The 14702-nt window shown below is 45.1% G+C and overlaps 1 protein-coding gene across 1 annotated transcript; it reads left to right on the top strand.

The window, feature by feature from the left end:
• Positions 1–305: 305 nt before the first annotated feature.
• LOC142582136 (alpha-tocopherol transfer protein-like) lies at positions 306–13836 on the top strand. The gene is made up of 5 exons (XM_075691530.1): positions 306–440; positions 3162–3424; positions 8650–8820; positions 10569–10679; positions 13666–13836. Exons 1-5 carry the CDS (start codon positions 311–313, stop codon positions 13834–13836), a joined length of 846 nt encoding a protein of 281 aa, XP_075547645.1. The 5' UTR covers positions 306–310.
• The last annotated feature ends 866 nt before the right edge of the window (positions 13837–14702 follow it).

The raw sequence follows: 14702 nt of genomic DNA, 5'->3' as shown, positions 1-14702 counted from the left end.
AATAATTGAACAGTTCATTAAATCACCATTAAATCGCTGATCGTGCGTTGGAAATTATTCTAATGCCTCCAGAAATACCACAAAATTTGCTGTCTATATAGAGTTACAGTTAAATTTATTTCTGTATCTGCCAAGTAAATCTATCTTCTAATTATCATAAAAGTCCGATACATCACCCTGTCATTTAAGTATTTCTCCCTTTCCTTTAACCGCCGGCTTGTTGGCCAGCGCCCCGCAGTGGGTAAGCACCGCAAGCGAAGCAAGCTCCACCGCGTGGCGCGTGCTCGCACTGTCCGTTCGCAAGGGCGACATGGCAGGGAGCCCGCCGTCCCCAAGCTCGGAAGACATGGAAGCAGAGGGCAGCTCTCCAGCGAGTCCGGCGAGTCCGCCGAGTCCAGCGGCGCTGCGTGAATTGGCACACTTGAAGAAGCTCGTTGAGCGTAAGTGATGTCGCTCCCGTCGACGCCTTATTTGAAAACGCGGACCAAACTTTACGTTTCGATTAAACAATAACGTACGTCACAAGTTGTCGCCATCGACGTTAGTGATACGCGCATTTGTTTCTTTATGTAAACTCTCGAGTGAAACTTCGCGCCAGGCTATATATATACGGGAAATCGTGGCCTACATAGGCGCCGGCGAACAGTACTAATGGTCCTTGTACCTAAAAGCCGTGAGGAGAGCGTTTGTGTAAGCCGATCTCGGCGCGACGCTGGCCTGCGTGGTGTATTCTCATGGTGGCGCCCTTTCATTCTTACTGGCCTTGTTGCGTGCAAGTTCTCCCTCTGTTGTCGGAGCTGCAGCCATAACGCGAATCGACAAGTACGGTCAGTGCCGCTAGGTCTCGCTGTTTTTTAGCCCACGTACATAGCTACCTGCATGCCTTTTTTTTTCAGTTTTGTTTTGTAAGATGTGACTACCACACTATGTATCTGGTGATTTGAAGTAATCTATATAGCACAGAAGCAGATTAACATGCCTCTCTGACGTATTCTATAGACGCAGCCGTCGTTAGAAGATTATTTCACATCCTGCGATGGACGCGCTTTAATCACAGCCGAAATGTGCTGCATCTGATTGCCGCTTTGAATGAAAGAAGCGTCCAACTCAATTCAGCATGAGATTGGGCGTTGCGCGGGGTGAAATGGCTACGCTGACGCCGCGCATAGAACATATCACGAATGCAACTGACTGGTCTGTTTGCTAATTTCTTGACGAAGCCTCTTTCAAGACATGCGATGTATTCCAAATAATTCGTAGAGGCAGAGCTGTGCAACTTGACATCGGAAGGCCGCCTTCTCTTTGTGTTAGTCCGAACATGAGCGCGCCTGAACACTGCCCCCTATTCGCGTGCCCAATTTTTAATTCCGATGTAAACGAAGAGGCCGGATAACATCACTAATATAGCCCGAGCCTAATTGTCCTAGTTCCTAAAACGGTTGCTTCATGAGAGTCTTTGTACGCTCATACTTCATTAGACGGATCCGTGTTGCAACGTGAAAAAGCGCGCAGTCGGGTCGAGTCAAACACAAGGTGCCATGATCGTTGCGGCTTCGCCAGCGACGCACAAAACGCGCCTGTGTGGGATGACTGTGGGGGAAGAAAGAAATCGAGCTCGACCCTCAGAATTTAAACGCACTTCGACTAGAACGCCTCGCAACATGCAATGCAGTGAAAACACTGGGAGCTGAAATTGAAACACAAATATTTATGGAATTTGAAGCCAAACAATTCTACAGAATTACCTGTCTGGTTGGGAAAATTGATCATTACTGAGTGTGACTCCAACTAAATAAGCGAATTTATTAGCCCGACGTTTTGGATAATAATCTGGCTAATAAATTTGCTTATTTGGTTGGAGTCATGTGCACACTCAGTCTTAAATATTTATTGGTGTGCGAGTATTAGAAATTTTCGAATAACCTCTTCAATGTTGTCCTGTTAGAATTGGTCCTCGAATCGAATAGTCCATATTAAATATTTCGAACATTTTTAATATAGCTTTTGAATACCTTACTTCGTCTACTGTGCACGATCAAACATGACGTTGAAGCAAAACCACGATAACTTAATTCGATCCACAGTGGACATAACGCCCTATAGCAGGCAGCGTCGCTCTGGAAGGGAGACATTCCTGCTGAACCACGATTGCTCGCAATAACAATTGCTTGAGATTTGACATTAGGCATTGGGTATTGTTTGGTACTATTTACAGATGCAACATCTGTGTCCTCTCATCGGCTCAAATCGGAATACACTGCATGGCAACATACTTGTACAATAGTCGTATACCATCTGCCACGACCGTTTGAACTATTTCGCTTTGCCATCAGCGCAGACGACACACATTCCAGGCTTGAAGACGAAGGTATGCACCGGTGTTAATGGGACCACAAGGCTGCCTTTCTGGACTTCATATGATTGGATTTTTATTCTGCAACAAAACTGTGACGATGACCAGGCGAAAAAGCTGCAGGTTGCAACTTGGCCATTATAATGCATGACCGCGTATATGCACCAAAGAGTTCTAACTTTGTGAACGAACTTTTATAGTTGTTCCTAATGCTCCCTCTCTGCTTTTGCTAAAACGTGCTTTATAATATGCATTGTAATGCAGAAACTTTCTAATGTTGTCAACTCCAGGATGTGAAAGTTGTTTGATGTTAATATAGAGAAGACTATACGTTATTCACAGTATATTCTAAAGACATTCGCTTCTGGCACTATATGATTCGCATTTGATTCGGTCTCGAAAACCACTATTCGCACACCACTACAAGATTACTTTATAGACGTATAAAATAAAGCTGGTGCTTGTCTCAACAGTTACGTTAAATAGCCATGGCATCATTGGATTTCCGGCTTCAATTCCGCACTTGCGACGCGTACTCCAAAGCAATAGACTGACATCTAAATTAGCGGTACTTTTACATTAGCGAATTACGACGAAATGCGTTTTGTTGTACAGTATTGTTCAAGTCTTCGAGTAATGCTAATAAAGAAAAGGAATCTTGTGATATAAGCTACAGACTTCTTTTTTTTTTTAATTGTCATTGACAGCAGTGATTGAAGCGGCTACATATCTGCCACAATCTGTCTGCGGTTGCATTTTGCAATTGTGTGTGCAAAACTGTTCATTTATCCATTTTCGTGTTGCTCAGGGGAAGAGTCGCTGAATGCGAAGACGGACAGCGAGTTCCTGATGGCGTTCCTTCGCTTCAGCCGCATGAAACACAAGCGTGCGTTCCAGTTGCTGAAGCACTACTACGACTCCAAGAGGAAGGAGGTCGACCTGTTCCGCAACCTGATGCCCTCGGAGCTGGACCACGTGTTCTCCAGGAACCTCGTCGGTCTGCTGCCCGACAAGGACAAGAAGGGCCGCTTCATTCTCGTCCTCAGGGCGGGCGCCTGGAACCCCGACCAGGTACGCAAGCGTCGAATAGCACAAAGCTGACTCGCTCGTATGTTGCCGACAACCACGCGTTCAGTGGAGAATCTCGGGAAATAGCGTAGACGTGCTAGGTTGAACGTGTACAGGGATTTTGAAAGAAGTACCGTATTTATTCGGATATAGGTCGACCTTTTCTTTTTTCAATATGCTACTCAAAATGAGCTATCGACCTATATTGGTGATCCAAGTATCTCTGCCTATATCTGGAACAAAGCTGCCAAAAGAGCCGAGCACGCGCCCGCCGTAAAGCCAGCCTGGAGGTTGTCGAGGCTGGCTTTGAGAATGTCCAACGACGGCACCGAGTACGACGTCGTTTGGGGCGCCTATAGGGAATCCTGCGAGGCGTCCGACGAGGACGACTGGTTCAGACGAAGATGCAGCTTGCGGCATCGACTATATAGCGAGATTTATTTTATTTATTTATTTATGAATACTTTGACCCGAGGGTTGTTACAGCAGCCTACCTCACGGTAAAGAAAGGTGTGTCATGTTCAACGTGTCAAGTTTTTCTTAAAAGAGATAGGTCCGATATAATTCGAATTATTCTTTCTTTTTTATTTCTCGGTGAGTTCAGTACGCAGAGCTCGATTTATATTCGTGCTCGACCTATTTCCGAGTAAATAGGGTATTAGGTAATAGTAAAGCTGGCGGCGGCATTTCGCGACGATGTTATCAATCACAGAATGCATTTGTGTCAGGAATTCGTCGCGAAAAAGGAAATGTGCGAAATAAATGTCATGATTATGTCGTTAAGTTTGTTGCAATAATTGTTTTGTGTGCTGCCGCTTTCGAATGCGTCTTCCGGTATGTATGCCTATGCTAGTATACAGTCGTTATTAGACTTAACCCGAACAATGAAGACATATGTGTAACGGTATAACTAAAAAAGAAAGAACAACATGGGATGTAAGAAGCATACATCTAACTTCGAAAAACGACATATTCATTCAAGTAAATTCAAGTTATCCAAACTAGAAATCCCCAGCAGCCTTCGCACGAGAACAAAAAGACGTTCGAGGTCTGTTAGGCTTAAATATGATAGCGGCTGCATGCCTCTCGCAAGAACAAAACAAAGAAAAAAAAAGCATCAGGCACAGCCACCGGTGTCGTACTCATACGCTAAATTCGCGCAGTGCAGCGAAAGCTACAGATCACGTCAAAAAAAAAAAGAAAAAAAAAGAAAGGCGAATGTCACGCACTGTGACATCCATCCATCATGTTTCATGATTTATGTTTGGCGATACTACATATACATGTTTGACGATAATTATTGTCCTGCTTAAGAGGAAGCTTTAGCTCGGGCCCAACTCCGACGCGGCCTATTCAAATACATGTAAAACGCAAAAACGTTTTTATGAGATAACCCCTGGACCGATTTTGATGAAATTTGTCGCATTTGAAAGAGAAAGTTAAATTCTGGTGACTGTTGGAAGCGGAATTTCGATTTAGGGCTTGAATTTTATTAAAACGATTTTCAAATATTTGACCGTTTGAAAAAGATAGAAGCACGAAGTTTATAAATACATAGCTCTGCATCAAGAACCGATATCGCGGTTCTGTAAGCGGCATCCATTAGAACATTCAAAGCGGACAAATTCAATATGTCATTTTACATCTTACGTGAATTTGTTACGTTGGTTACAACGGTTTTGCAAAAGTTGTATTTCTCTATGATTAAATTTTTTATATTCATGTGTAACATATCAATTTTGTCCGCTTTAGATATACTATTAGATGCAATTCACAGAATTGTATTATCATTTTTAGTGGTTAAGTTACAGAGTTGTAAACTTGATAGTTTCGTTTTCTGAAAATTTTTGATTTTTGCCAATTTTTAATAAAAAATTGACGATCTAACTCAAAAATTCAAAACCAACAGTCACTAGATATTAAGTTTGTCTTTTAAATGCAACAAACCTCGTCAAATTTGGTGCAGTGGTTGCCGAGAAAAACGAATTCTCCTTTTACATGTATTTAGATAGGAGCACTTGAGCTAAAGCTTCCTCTTAATTGCCCCTTCTGGTCGTGGTGATCACGACGCTGGTCGTCTTTCATGGCCGCCACGCGTCGTTGCCTTGCCTCACGTCTTCTAGCCAGCATGCACTCGCGGTGGCTCGTTCCGAGGGACGCTTTTTTCGGGCCTGAGTGTCCTCGACACTCAGTGCACGCTCTGGAGCCCTTTTGCTGGCCCGTGTTTACGTCCTCCTTCTGCATACGTGGCCAGCATGCTGTTGAGACGCCAGTTGCAAGCGCTCTCATCAGGCTACGGCCTATTGTAATGTCCACACTATCGCAACCCAGCACACGACCTCCACAGCCCATCACCTGTATCTTTGTCGCGTAGGAAAGCAAGCACGCGCCATAAACACAAACTGTCAAACGCTGCCGCGGCGCCGGACGGGATGTGCGGCTGCATGGATGGATGGATGGTATGAGCGTCCCCTTTGGAACGGGGCCGTGGCTTGCGCCACCAAGCCATTCATGTTATACTGCCTGATGTCCTACCTAGATTAAAGAAGAAAAAAAGGGAATAAAAGACGGTGTGTGTGTGTGTGTGTGCGTGTGTGTGTGTGTGTGTGTGTGTGTGTGTGTGTGTGTGTGTGTGTGTGTGTGTGTGTGTGTGTGTGTGTGTGTGTGTGTGTGTGTGTGTGTGTGTGTGTGTGTGTGTGTGTGTGTGTGTGTGTGTGTGTGTGTGTGTGTGTGTGTGTGTGTTTGTGTGTGTGTGTGTGTGTGTGTGTTACCTTTGGAACGGGAGCGTGGGTTGCGCCACCAAGCTCTTGCTATTATACTGCCTAATGTCCTACCCAAGTTAAAGAAAAATAACACTATGAACTCCCACAACCACATTTTCTGACCCCCTATTGCGAACTTTGCTTTTGCAATTCTCCGTTTTTTGTCATTTCCCTACTTTTCTTCAACCAATCTTTCATTTGCCTCTTACCAATCTATATTGCGCACATGTTTACTTTTCCCCTGCTCTCGCTGAACCCAAGGCCTTCAAGGAGGCCAGTGGTACCTAAATCTACCATTGGGCAGACGTCTTCACATTCTAGGAAAACATGCTCCATCGTTTCCCTAGCTTTACCACAGTAAGCACATGCTTCTTCTTCCTTGTTGTATCTCGTTTTAAGGCATCCTGATGCTCGTTTCGAAAAGTAAAGAGCTTCCCTTTGAGTTACCATAAATTGTTTCTTTCCTGATTTCGTTTTTCTACACTTAAGTAGTTACTCATGGCAGGTTTCTTTTCCATTACCGCCATCCATGACATTATGTCAGCCTCTCTGACTTTCCGCTTGGCGTTCTTTGTTGCTGTGTTGCCCACCCTACAGGCCGCATACTTGTTGGTAAGCTTCCTAGTTCTTTTCCTCCACTGTGAATCAATGTTTTTCCTGTACAGATACCTCAACACTCTCCCAGCCCATTTACTTTCTTCCATATTCCTCAGTCGTTCTTCATACTCAATTTTAGTGCGAGCTTCCCTCACTTCAAAACTAGTCCAGCCCATATCACCCTGCACAGCTTCATTTGTAGTCTTCCCGTGAGCGCCCAATGCGAGGCGACCCACTGACCTTTGGTTCCCATCGAATCCCCATTGTACCCCTGATTTAAAGCAAACAACTGTATTTCCAAAAGTAAGTCCTGGAACCATTACACCTTTCCGCATACTCCGGTGCACCTCATACATATTGTATTCCCATAGCGCTCTGTTCTTCCATTATGGCTGCATTTCTCTTCCCCTTTACTGTTATGGTTCTTTCCTGTGTTTCCATATATCCATTGCCTTCGTTTATTCATATACCAAGGTATTTATATTCTGTTACCCGAGGTATTTCTTGGCCCAGAATACCATAACACCGTATTTTCTAACACTAAATTTCAAACCTAAATTGTTGCCTTCCTGTCCACAGATATTAGCCAGACGTTGCAAATCACTTTGCTTGTTAGCTAGCAACACAATGTCGTCCGCATAAAATAAAGCTGGCATTTGCTGCTCTATTACTGTACCCGCCTGTTTGCATGAGAGATTAAACCGGATATTACTTCCTTCTAGCGCCCTCTCCATCCTCACCATGTACATCATAAACAGCAGTGGGGATAAAGGGCACGCCTGCCTCAGTACCTTGTTGATATCAACTTTCTCCTCGCTCCTTATCCCTACCGATTCAACGAAAACGGTATTTTCTAGGTAAATCTCTCTCAAAAGCTGTAGACAATGCGCGGAGGCGGATGTAGGACGTGCGGAGGCGAGCGCCATGTGGTGGTGTACTTCAAGAAACCCAGTGGCACACGCGGCGAGACCATCACAGCAGCAGCGCCCGGAAAGTCGGTAGAAGAGGCAAAGAAAGCTTCGCTTTAATAGGGATGACAACTTGCTGTCTCAAAGAAAGGGCTGCTGCCCAGTGTGCGTCGCTAATCCTTCCGGAATCATTTATTTCAAGCCTGAGTCGCACTCAAGTGGATTAACCGCGGCAATGGCTATAGCCCTTCTGGTACTGATTGGCTGAAGCGCGTGATCCGCAGCTTTCGATGCAGTGGTATTTTTGTACTGCACGAGTAGTAGATAACTGTCACGTCACCGCGATACTTTCGCCTAATATTCATGCTTCCGCAACGCCAAAAGAGAAGGCTGAATCAATCGCATCCGGTTATCTTGCATTAACAGGCGTCAGCGCAATTCCCCATCGATCCTTTCATGCCAAGGGACAAATAGACAGATACCAGGAAAGAGGGAAAATAGGGTGAATAGAAGAAAATGAAAGGGTACTATAGTCGAGGGAGAAAGGGATATAACTGCAATTTTTACACGTACCTTTTCCATGTGACGTCATGTGAATACGTTCTAGGACTGGCTTTGTTGTGTTTCATGTGCGTAAACCGGAAACCTTAATTTACATATCAGTGCCTGTTGATTTGCCTGCTGGCTCTTCACACTTGCAATCGTTCGATTTTTAGATAGATCGCAACGAGATAGCAGAAAGCATGACACGCCATTGTGACTTTTTTTCCTGTTTGTGAGTTTACAACACTCCTCTGTCTCTACTGTTGAATAAGACAGTGTCTGAATTCTAAGCGTCGTACAAAAAGGAGCACCAGTTCCCAAGCTATAGCGTATTTGCCCGTTCCCTGTGTACCTCTAATTCCAATAGAAGAGGAGGCCCAGACAGCAAGGAACAATGCGCTATGGCGGGGGAGCGCAGGTGTCGTTCATGGACGCGGTGCGCGCCATCCTGCTGTGCTTCGAATACATCGTGACGAAGAAAGCGGCGCAGGACAACGGCCTCAGCATGCTCTGCGACTTCGACGGCTGGGGCTACAGCAGCATCCTAGCAGTGCCCAGTACGCGGATCGGTGGCATCTCCAAAGTCTTTGTGAGTGCAACACCCACTCGCATTTAGAGACAGCGGTGCCGATAACCTCTTGCGCCAAGTGAATCACACATGAATGGAACCAGTTTATAGCGAACAAAAGTTAATGCCTCGTCGCCCATTTTATTCCTTTTTATCTTTTCTGTCTTTCTTCACGAATGGGGGAATGAATGTACTATATAGCAATACGACAATAATGTTGAGAGAAAATCTCACTCGGGCCAGAAATTCCGCCTGGATAGGCCAGGCGAGGGACGAGCATTCTAGCTTGAAGCTAATCCCGCAGCTCGGAACGCACCGCACAAATGGGCACAGCCTATGGCTACGCCACCTCCGGCGCACGTGTCGTTTGTTCCGGACATCTCGGAGGCCCATGCTTTGCTTGAGTGCGAGACGCACCGCGCTGACACTTGGATGGCCGAGCAGGCTCGGCTTGCCGTCGTAATTGAGATTTTAATGCTGGATTTTCTATATTACTCGGCCAGGAACAAACCAAAAGAAAAAAAAAGAAGCATTCTTGAAAACAGCGCAGTTAAAGACGGGACAGGACTGAATTCATCCAAACGAAGCACACAAAATACATACGACGGCAGCCATCCTACACACCACCTGGTCTATTGTTATACTTTATCCCCATTTGACCTTCTGTATAGTGGTACTACAGTTATAGGTTGCTGGAAATAAATGTGTTGTAAATAGAAAAAAACAACAACAAGCATCGTTGATCATTTCTTGCGACACGTGCTTCGTAGGTGCGCAAATTATTTGTGTGTTAGTGATAATGGCACACGTGTCTGAATAGCTGGTGCCCAAGTCTTCGTTTGATAAATTCAATCGCGAATTTTCGTTCGTCCTTGTCAATTTACTTGCGCCTGTCCTGTATTTGAGTGCGCAGTTTTCAAGAATGCAACCATATCAACTTGCCCAGCTATCGATACTTTTGAGAAGGATAATGCCTGCTGCCCGAGATGTCCAGTGTACTAAATGTTTGCTAATTTTTTGCGCATACCTGGGGGCGCTTTTCCTACTGAGAAGATGCTTAACTTTATACTTGCATCACTGCCTTTAAAGTAAAGCAAAGACAATGCAATCGCGGTGGAGAGAAAACCTTCGATACCAACTCTGAGCTCATATCGTCTTCATAACATCGCTTTCATTGTCTGATTTTAAACTTGTGCGTGGCCGTATTATAATTCATATAATTTTAATTTCTTAAATGAGGAGTAGGTATACACAAGGGAACGAAAAGAAGCGGAAATAAAAAAAATTAAACGGGAAATTAGAGGATAATAGGCCCTCATAAAAAGAGCTTTTCTTAAGATCTCTTCACGTGATTAAGGAGCGCGGCTATAAAAGTTTGGCACGCAGACCCGGATGCCACTCATTGCTTTAGAGATTTACGTCTGTGTGACGTCGTGTCGGCAAAAACTAGTTTGTGCTAGCATATGCCACTCAATCTTTCGCGTTACTATATTAGGCTAGTTCAAATGACCTAAATTGGTAACTTTCCCACTTGTTGAAATGTCAACTACTAGAGAGATTTATCCTTGGCCTCTTTATTAGAGAGCTTGTGCTGTCTAATCAGCCGGAAAGCAAGCTTGCATTACTCGTAAAGCAGCCCAATTTCCAGCTTTAAGAGTGCAGCAGTGCAGTCGCGACAGGTACGCGCAGAGTATTGTAGTTGTGCCATTTACAAATATTTTCTATTTGCCTGCATTGTTCATGACATTGGTCGGTTGTGCCCGTTGCAGCCCGGATACCCCGTGAGGAAAAAGCGCGTTGACATCGTGAAGCAGCCTTACAGCTTCAACATATTCTTCAAGATGATCACACCCTTCCTAGACGCTGCGTCAATCGCAAAGGCAAGTAGGCTTTCCCGTAGAACCAGTGCCACTCCAGGCTTCTAAATTGCAAAAAGAACAAATAAATTTAGAAAAGGAAAAAAAAAGAAATGTGGCACACAACAAATGTGCAGGCTTGTTTCTCAGCTGTAGAAAGTTTAGCGCGCTCCAGCTGTTGCGAACTATACCAGCCAGCTCTGGTTTCATCGCGCCTTCGTCTCACCGAAAATATGACATATCCCTTGCTCCGTCCCCCGGTACAGCACGTCGCAGTGGTTTAGTTGCGATGGCGTTCTGATGGCTCGAACCCACAACCTATATGCCTTAGGTAGCGGATTCGATTCCCTGCCGCGGCGGTAGCGTTCTGATTGGGACGGAATATGACTGAGGTATGTTTTTTAACGCTACAAAGTAATAGGCTAGGAGGAACGCTGTAGCGGAGCGTTTGACTGTCTGGAACAAGTTTGACTGCCTTTAGTTCCTTATCGTGCAGAAGTATACGACCATTTTGGCACTCAGTCGGCAGCCAAGTACGGACGCTGAGGCTGGGAATCGAACCCTTGACATCGTGCTCAAGAGCAGAACACGCCACTGGGCCACTACGACGGGTCCGGGGGTCGCACACACACAAAAAAAAGAGAGGGTGGAGGGGACACTCGTACAATGCGTTTTAGGCATGCCTTAAAGGAACAATGTGGTATTTTAAACTGAGATGATAAATTTCTGGACTATGGTAAACGTGAGAGGAGTATTAATAGACCGGTAAAGACGCTAAACCAATAGCCAAGTGTGGAGTCCCAAGTTTGATTTTTACGAAGTTTTCTAAAAAAGTGCTGAAATATGCGATAATATTTTGAAGTCCCTGACACCATACCGACGTAACGGTATTGCTATTCAGGCGCGAATATCTATAGGAAATCTTAACTGAGCTTTCCCGCCAAATACACGCAAATAAAGTCTTGAAGATATACTTGAAAGGAATCTGAGGTAATGAACGTTGGCCCCTGTTCTTTGGGACGGTAAGCGTCATCACTCGATCACTTCCGTCGCCTCCGAGATCGTACCGGCGCACCTTTAGAGGCGCTCTGCTGTGACATCGAAGGCCACGAGGCAGCCAATGTGGTCTCGATTCCTCCAAAACAAGACTGTAACCCTCTACGATCCCGCAATAATTTCTAGCGAAAATTCAGCAAGAAATCTTATGTAGTAAATCACATGTAGTTTACAGTGGAATTCTTCAAGTCGCGCAAATATTTATTTATTTATTTATTTATTTATTTGTTTATTCTGAATACCCTAAAGGCCCCGAAAGGCATTACATAGGGGGGGGGGGATACAATTCACACATGATATGTCAACAGAATAAAAACAACTGAAGACAACAATCAAGCACAGATTTTAGTAAAATATACAGTTTGTAAAAAAAAGAAGAAAAAGAAACGGAAAGAAATTAGGGTGAGAGTACAATTCACATTTCCTATACATGGAACGCTTCAACAAGGCACACATGGCAGGTGGGTGTTGGTAAAAATGTGTGCAGGGCAGATTGGAAGGGAGACGGGTCAGTGATTGTTACAATTTCTTGGGGCAGGGCGTTTTATTCAATCACTGATAACACCAAAGGGAATTTTGGAATTTTTTGGTTCTAGCAAATATGGGAGACACTTTGCATACATGGTCATTATGGTTGGACAGATAATGGGTGGGCAAGATGGGAGCAGATGAAAAAGATGAACCGCAACAGTAAAGGGAGTGAAAGAAAGTAATAATAATAATATTTGGGGTTTTACGTGCCAAAACCACTTTCTGATTATGAGGCACGCCGTAGTGGAGGACTCCGGAAATTTTGACCACCTGGGGTTCTTTAACGTGCGCCTAAATCTAAGCACACGGGTGTTTTCGCATTTCGCCTCCATCGAAATGCGGCCGCAGTGGCCGGGATTCGATCCCGCGACCTCGTGCTCAGCAGCCCAACACCATAGACACTGAGCAACCACGGCGGGTCGGAGTGAAAGAAAGACAGACGGAAATATTTCCGTCGTGTGCCAAGATCCCGAAGATTAAGGGTCTGCTTTAACGCAGACATACTTTGATATGGAGAGTAGGAGCGCAAAATAAAGCGGACAGCCTTATTTTGAATTGATTCGATGCAATCAGAAAAGTTAACTGTGTGAGGGTTCCAAATAATTGAGGCGTACTCGAGGGTTGCTCGAAATGTATGCACGAAGTGTTGTGTCACTGTTTGCAAGGTACAGACGGTGCTTTAAAAAGCCAAGTTTTTTTAGTGCCTTGTTAGTAATATGCTCAAAATGCATGGCCCAGCTTAAATCAGAAGTAAGAATACCGCCCAGGTATTTAAAAGAAGAGGTTCGTTCGAGTATGCAAGAGTGTATACGTTGGACGGAAAGCTTAACTTGGAAGAAAATGTCATGACCTTAATTTTATCTGCACTAATTTCCATCTTCCATACTTCTGGAGTTATTACTGCAGCGATATGACAGATACGTAATATTATCATAGACCGGCACTGCAAACCAGTGTTGCTGATTTTATTCCTAACCTCTCGCCAAATATTAACGCCTAAAAATTACCATGTATAATGCAGTTTTTGCAAAAAGCATATTCAATTTGAAATTCACAAAAGAAAGCAAAAAAGAAAACGCTATCGTCTAGATGACAATTTTTGTAGCTAATTAAGCTTAAATTTGTTGAGTAGAGCAAGATGTTGTGCCTGTTGATGTTGGTTCATCTCGTGATGCGCTGAGTGTATACAACTGAGTGAAACTACTCATCACGATAGAACAAACCAGACAAGGACGAAAGAGCGCTGTTTGGTTATAACTGTCACGGTGAGTCCTATCGGTTTCACTCATTCGTGCTCGGCGCCATTACAAGGTTAAGCTTACATTCGTTAGATATGGTGGTAAGTGCGTCCTTGTAGATGACAGTCGCCGGTATTCTGGTGCTGCGCTAAAAAAATTGTCCGTGCCGAAACCCTGTCGTGCAGGTGCACTTCCACGGCACAGACACCAAGGCGCTGCACAAGCGGTTCCCGGCCAAGATCCTCCCCGAGGAGTTCGGAGGAACCAAGGGCCCCTTCGACGCCTCCGTGTGCTACGAGAAGCTCAAGAGGAAGGAGGCTGCGTTCGCCGAAGACTTCGAGTACGGCTACGTCTAGGGGAGCCGCCGTCGTCTCGCGCGAACGGCGTCTGCCACTCAAGGACGCGATACACGGAACGCGTTGGCGTTTATTGTGGCGTATGCTGTGCATTGCTTTCAATTTATGGTAAACTACTAAAACACATTTATAATGCGAGATAGTCTAAGATTACACGGAATGTTTTAAGTTCCGAGCGCTTCTTTTTCCGGCATCGACTCTACGAACGTTTCTAGTAGCTGAATTAAACCGACGGAGCGACTTGAAGAAAGCATCTTCTTCCCTCGGCCGAAACGGCACGGGTCGCCCGGGCACACGGCCGCCTCGGCTCCGGCACTCCCGCGCCGAGGCAAACGAAAGATCAGCCGCCGCACCACTCCCGATGGAGCAGTCTAAGCACGTCCATCAAAATAAAGTATTCTTCCGCACACTTTATCCGATGGAATGTCCCAATGCAGCCGACCTTATGTCATCGAGGTTCACTCACACTTCCCGACGAAACCCGGGAGTGATGCGGCGTACAACTGCAGAGCGTCGAATTTCGCTATTGGGGGCGAAGACTTACGGAGTCGCCATCTGTCGGAAGCGCCTCCCTTGCGTAGTATGAGGGACAACGCGGCGTGCTCCTCAAAGGTTTGGCTTACGTCGCTCAATAAAAATACCACGCGACAGCCCTCCTGGACATTTCTGTTAGTACTCTCAAAACGAGGAAAGTTTTTTACTGACAAAATAATCTTGGGCAAACTGAAAGCACAGAATCGTTTACAGACGCCATCTCTTTACCGAATACGTATGCAGTGAAAGCCACTGCGCGCGGTCGCCGCGATGAAGTCTCCCGAACCGGCTTGCGTGAAAGGTAGGCAATCGCTGAGCGCAAACTATGTGAA

This window comes from Dermacentor variabilis, chromosome 5 (assembly GCF_050947875.1).
Source record: "Dermacentor variabilis isolate Ectoservices chromosome 5, ASM5094787v1, whole genome shotgun sequence".
NCBI lineage: Eukaryota > Metazoa > Arthropoda > Arachnida > Ixodida > Ixodidae > Dermacentor > Dermacentor variabilis.
The sequence above is the reverse complement of the archived record's forward strand: the minus strand, read 5'-3'. Positions and strand labels throughout refer to the sequence as shown.

Bases quoted from the DNA above. Each gene is read 5' to 3' on its own strand.
- LOC142582136 (XM_075691530.1), top strand. From the start codon at position 311: ATGGCAGGGAGCCCGCCGTCCCCAAGCTCGGAAGACATGGAAGCAGAG. The intron at 441-3,161 runs GTAAGTGATGTC...CGTGTTGCTCAG, and splicing joins CTTGAAGAAGCTCGTTGAGC to GGGAAGAGTCGCTGAATGCG. The intron at 10,680-13,665 runs GCAAGTAGGCTT...CCTGTCGTGCAG, and splicing joins ACGCTGCGTCAATCGCAAAG to GTGCACTTCCACGGCACAGA.